This window comes from Phaseolus vulgaris, chromosome 2 (genome assembly GCF_000499845.2).
Source record: "Phaseolus vulgaris cultivar G19833 chromosome 2, P. vulgaris v2.0, whole genome shotgun sequence".
NCBI classification, from domain to species: Eukaryota; Viridiplantae; Streptophyta; class Magnoliopsida; order Fabales; family Fabaceae; genus Phaseolus; species Phaseolus vulgaris.
This window is the reverse complement of record NC_023758.2, coordinates 10,629,540-10,635,539: the sequence shown is the minus strand read 5'-3', so window position 1 is coordinate 10,635,539 and position 6,000 is coordinate 10,629,540. Positions and strand designations below refer to the sequence as shown.

The following is a 6,000-nucleotide window of genomic DNA, read 5'->3' as shown; positions in this document are numbered from 1 at the left end:
ACCAGCTCGCCGAGCTGGTCAAATGTGGTTTCCTGAAGGATTACTTGCCAGAGAAGCAAGCGAACCAAGCGTTAGGGTCTCAACCGGCGAGCAGCGGAGGGCAACAACACGAGGTGCCCATTCACGGCGAGATCCACACCATAGCTGGCGGATTCTCCGGCGGGGGGTGCACAGCGTCGCAACGAAAGAGGTAGGTGAGGTCGGTAATGTCAGTGGAAGTCTTTGAGGATCACTCGCCCGACGTGGACATCATGTTCACCAAGGGGGACCTAAGGGACGTGGTGCCTCACGACAACGACCCTATTGTAATCTCGCTTGTCACGGCGGGAAGGACCGTCCACCGGGTGCTGGTCAACCAAGGAAACTCAGCAGATGTGATGTTTTGGCCAACTTTTGAGAAGTTACAACTGTCCCCTGATCAACTAAGACCATTTGGGGGCTGCTTGTACGGTTTTGCCGGCGACCAAGTGGAGGTGAGGGGGTATATCGAGCTGAGGACGACCTTCACTGACGGCTTAGCCTCACGAACGGAGAAGATCATGTATCTTGTTGTGAACGCCCCGTCAGCGTACAACATACTGCTGGGAAGGCCAACGCTCAACAGAACAGGAGATGTGCCTTCGACAAGGAACATGAAGGTCAAGCTGCCGTCTATGGAGGGCATGATCATCACTGTTTGCTTCAACTAGAAGGAGGCGAAGAAGTGTTACGAAAACAGCCTCAAGAACAAGAGGTCTGTGTGCCACGTAACCACAACGCCTCCCCTTGGCGTGAAGCCGGAGCGCGAACCCCGGTGAGTTTCGGAATCGGCGTTAGAGGTGGTCGTCGAGGGCGATGTGCCGATGGGGAGTGTAGAGGCGAGGCCGGAGAGCGGGAAGGGAGAAAGAAACTGCTCGGAGACCGCCAGAGAAATCGGTATCGCGAGAGCGCTGATCGCCAGAGAAAGGAAACCTCAACCAGTAGAGGAATGGCTCGAGAAGGAGATCAGCGGCAAGATGTTTAAGTTGGGAAGGACCCTAGATAGCCAGACGCAAGACCAAATCGCCAAGGTGATAAGTAGACACTTGGATGCGTTCGCGTGGGCTGCTTCAGATATGCCGGGAATCGATCTCGATTTTTTGTGCCATCGTTTGGCAATGGACCCCCAGATCAGGCCCATCCGCCAGACAAGAAGAAAGTTCAACGAGGAGAAGATGCAGGCGATCAAAGAAGAGACACAGAATGGCTCGCTAATGTTGTCCTGGTCAAGAATAGCAGCAGAAAATGGCGGATGTGCGTTGACTTTACGGACCTGAACAAGGCCTGTCCGAAGGACTCTTACCCTTTGCCAAGCATAGACGCCCTGGTAGACAGTGCATCAGGGTGCAAGCTGCTCAGTTTTCTGGATGCCTTCTCGGGGTACAACCAAATCAAAATGCACCCCATGGACGAAGAGAAGACCGCCTTCATGACGGAAAGGTCGTGTTATTGCTACAGGGTAATGCCTTTCGGGCTGAAGAATGCAGGGGCCACATACCAAAGGCTGATGGACAAGGTGCTTGCACCCATGCTCAGAAGGAATCTGCAGGCATACATCGACGACATGGTCGTGACATCCCTGGAAAAAGAAAAGCACGTCGCAGACCTGGAAGAGTTGTTCATTACGATAGCCAGGTACAAGCTAAAACTGAATCCTGAAAAGTGCGTTTTTGGTGCAGAAGCAGGGAAATTTATGGGGTTTCTCCTGTCAGAGAGGGGAATTGAGGCTAACCCCGAGAAGTGCGCCGCCATTTTGGAAATGAGGAGCCCCGCCAATGTGAAGGAGGTGCAGCAACTCACAGGGCGGATGGCCGCCCTATCCCAATTCGTATCGACAAGCGGAGAGAAGGGCCACCCATACTTCCAATGTTTGAAGAGGAACAACAGGTTTGTTTGGACAAAGGAGTGTGAGGAGGCCTTCGTAAAGCTCAAGGAATATTTGGCGAGCCCTCCAGTTCTGTGCAAGCCCTAACTCATGACACCGCTCAGGCTGTACTTTGCCATAACTGAGAGGGCGATCAGCGCAGTGCTGGTGCAAGATCAAGATCAGATCCAAAGGCCTATATATTTCGTTAGCAAGGTGCTACAAGGCCCGGAGGTGAGGTACCAGGCCCTAGAAAAGGCATCATTGGCGGTTGTATTCTCGGCGAGGAGATTGCGCCATTACTTCCAAAGCTTTACGGTACTGGTAATGATCGATCTGCGAATCCAGAAGGTTTTGAAGAAGCCCGATGTGGCTGGAAGGATGGTAAAGTGGGCAGTCGAGCTTTCAGAGTTTGACATTAGATATGAACCCCGGGGGTCGATCAAAGGGCAAGTTTTCGCCGATTTCGTGGTCGAGTTGTCCTCCGAGGTGGCGCAGAACGCCGAGGGTGATTTTCGTTGGGTACTCTCAGTTGATGGGTCGTCCAACCAGCTGGGCAGCGGGGCTGGGGTCATTTTGGAAGGTCCCAACGGAGTGTTGATAGAGCAGTCATTGAGGTTCGCTTTCAAAGCAAGCAACAACCAAGCAGAGTATGAGGCTTTGATCGTCGGAATCCTGATGGCTAAGGAAATGGGGGCGAGAGTGCTGATGGCCAAGAGCGACTCGCTGTTGGTCACAGGACAGGTAACTGGCGAGTTCCAAGCCAAGGACCCACAGATGGCAGCCTACTTGGAGTACGTGCAAGAGCTAAGAAGATCTTTCACTTCGTTTGAAGTGGTGCACGTGCCAAGAGAACAAAATGCCCGAGCTGACTTGCTAGCCAAGCTCGCCAGTTCGGGCAAGGGGGGTAGGCAGAGGACTGTCATTCAAGAAACCTTGAAAGCGCCTCGAGCATTCGTGGCAGACCACCAGGTTCTCCATGTTTGCAGATCAATGGAAAGACCGACGAGAAGTCATAGATCCCTAACGCAAGAAACTCTGAGGAGGCCGAGGGTCAGAGCGCGCCCAGCGGAAAAGGCAAGACCGATGCAGGTTTTCGTTGTGCACGAACCAGACACGTGGATAACGCCTTACCAACGTTATTTGGCGGATGGCGTGCTTCCAGTTGACTCAACTGAGGCCAGAAAAATAAAGAAGAGCTCCAGCAAGTTTACCCTTATTGACGGCGAGCTGTACAGGTTTGGATTCACACACCCTCTTCTTGTATGCATACACGGAGAGAATTGCACGAGGATTATGGCTGAGCTCCATGAGGGAATTTGCGGGAGCCACATTGGAGGTCGATCGTTGGCGACAAGGACTATCCGTGCAGGCTATTACTGGCCTACGATGAAAGAAGATTGCAAGAGATACGCCCAGCGCTGCAAGCAATGCCAGCAGCACGCCGATTGGCACAAGGCACCCCCAGAAGAGCTGAAGTCAATTTACAGCCCCTGGCTGTTTCATACTTGGGGAATTGACATTCTGGGACCCTTCCCATTGGTGGTCAGGAAGATGAAGTACTTGGTAGTGGCGATCGAATACTTCACCAAGTGGATCGAAGCGGAGCCTGTGGCCCAGATCACCGCACACAAGATCGAGAGCTTTGTATGGAAGAACATAGTGTGCCGGTTCGGTGTGCCTAAATGCCTGGTGTCAGACAATGGGACTCAGTTTGCAAGTCACCTCTTGAAAAAGCTGTGCGACGAGGTGGGAATACAACAGGTGTTTGCATCCGTCGAGCACCCACAGACGAATGGCCAAGTGGAGTCTGCCAATCGGGTGTTGCTGAGAGGTTTAAAGAGAAGATTAGAAAAAGCTAAGGGATCGTGGGCTGAAGAGGTACCCTGCATAGTTTGGGCATACCATACCAGTGAGTAGTCAGGAACCCACGAGACCCCGTTTAGTTTGGTTTATGGATGTGATGCGATGATTCCAGTCGAAATCCAGGAAAGCTCGCCGAGATTCCAGAACTTTGTGGCGGAAGACTCGAACGAAGAAAGAAGAATGAACCTGGATTTACTGGATGAGGTCAGGGAGGAGGCGAGAGTGAAGGCCGAAGCAGTAAAGAGAAGAATTGAGCGAAGGTACAACTCTAAGGTAATGTCAAGGCAGTTTAGAAGCGGCGATCTGGTGATGAGGAAGGCCCATCAGTATGAGATGCAGAACAAGTTATCGCCTAAGTGGACGGGACCGTTCAGAATAACCGAGGTGCTTGGGAATGGCGCCTACCGCTTGGAGACGTTAGAAGGAGGGGCGATTCCTCGCATTTGGAACGCCACACATCTCAAGTTGTATTACAGTTAAAACCTTGTAAGTAAAGACGAACATGAGGAGATTGGAATAGTTTCTGTTAAAACAATTTCAAGGGGGCACTCTTTTTTCCCTAAGGAGGGTTTTTAATGAGGCCACCCAATAAAGAAGAGTTTTTCAAGTTTAAAGCTTCTAAGTTTGCGTGCTCATCGCTTTGAAAGTTTTAGAGAAAGGACCTTATCACTCGTACGTGATCTAGGGCAACATTAAAGTCATATTGCATGCTTCAATAGTTAAAAGTTTTAAAGTCCCCATCGTATTTCGGCGATCGGTGGCAGTAGTTAAAAGTTTTAGAGACCTCATCGTCTTTCGGCGATCGGAGGTACCAATAGTGCAGAAGCCCTCAGCGCTCTCGTGCATTTTGAGGCGAGTGCAGGCGAGAAAGAGAAGAAGTCCTCCTCACCTTTGAGCAAGTAAAGGAAAGATTAAAAGTCCTCAGTGCATCCAGGGGGGGAGGAGATGTACACCCTGGGCAAGTTGAGGCACCAGAGAAAGTCCTTCTCACCTCAGAGTGAGTTCAGGTAAGATGAAACTGAAAAGTCAGGGGTGTTCGTGACCTTAAACGGTGGGAAGGGAAGGTCGATGGAAAATGCCTTCTGCCCTTTATGTGAAACATCAATATTGACCCAGTAAGACCAGATAAAGCTTCCACGCTTGTGGGCGGTGTGAAGATAGATAAAATCCTTCTCGTCTTGAATGAGTTCAGGTACGGCGTGAAGGGTGGAAGAAGATAAAGGATAACTGAGGTAGGTTCGAAGAGAACACCTCGCTATCCAGATCATTGTTCTAAAACTCAGGAGGTAGAGAAGGATCTGAAAGGCGCCTTTACCCCCAGATGAGGGAACAAGGATCAAGTCATACAAAGAAGAAAGGTAACAACGCCAGAACCCTATGGCGTGAAGGTTGAGACGGTGAAGGGGTTGTACGGCGAGTGCCAGACTAGAAGAGTTCCAGGCAATGGCAGAAGTAAGGGGCACTTCACCTGGCAGAGCAGGTAAACTGTATTTTAATACTAGTTTGAGTTAAAACCTGCTGCCTAGTAAGTGATTTTATGTTAAGGTTTGCTACCCTAAGTTCACAAGTTTTATTGAGTGACATTGCCGAAGAGTTGATAGCTGCTCAAATTTACTTTGAGGTAACGACTCACTAAGATTGTCATAAGGTTAGCAATTTACTCGAGTTAGAAGCGGTATGTGAAGGGTTAAGTTCAAGCATTGCTGAGTTCATGCAGTCGAGTAAGTTTCGCCAGTTATTTTAGTTAAACCAGTTGATTGCGTAGCAGATAAATTAAAAGATTATATATGCATATATGTGCACTTGAGCATCGAACAGTTCGAACAAAATGAAAAATATTATAGACCAAGGTAAAGCATAAGAGTTTTCAAGGAGATAAGTCGATCGGGGGCACGATTTTGCCGTCCACCACCTCGTTGTACACCGAGAACTCAGAAAGATCGAGGTTAGGATATTTGCAAGCAAACTGCTCCAGAGCAACGCCAATGCCGGAAGTTAGAACCTGGGCAGCCTCAAGCCGAAGCTCGTCGATCTTCGTCTTGAACCCACTGTTCTCTTCACGAACTCGGTGACTTCAAGCTCGAGCTCGTCGGCCTTCTTCTTGAGCCCGCTGTTCTCCTTGCGAACTCGAGCTAGCTCAGTAGCAGTTTCACTGAGTTCCTTGGAGGCCTTATCCCGATCTTACTCAACCTTTCCTAGAAGGGTCTCTCTCTCGATTGACCTCTTTTCCAGGTTGGCCATCTTCTGAGCGT

The 6,000-nt window shown here is 50.1% G+C and overlaps 1 protein-coding gene across 1 annotated transcript; it reads left to right on the top strand.

Annotated features, from left to right (window-relative positions):
- Positions 1-206: 206 nt before the first annotated feature.
- Positions 207-689, top strand: LOC137809035 (uncharacterized). Its single transcript, XM_068610177.1, has one exon. The coding sequence runs from the start codon at positions 207-209 to the stop codon at positions 687-689; it is 483 nt and encodes a 160-aa protein (XP_068466278.1).
- The last annotated feature ends 5,311 nt before the right edge of the window (positions 690-6,000 follow it).

Excerpts from the sequence above, each read along its gene's own strand:
- LOC137809035 (XM_068610177.1), top strand. The coding sequence starts at position 207 with ATGTCAGTGGAAGTCTTTGAGGATCACTCGCCCGACGTGGACATCATG.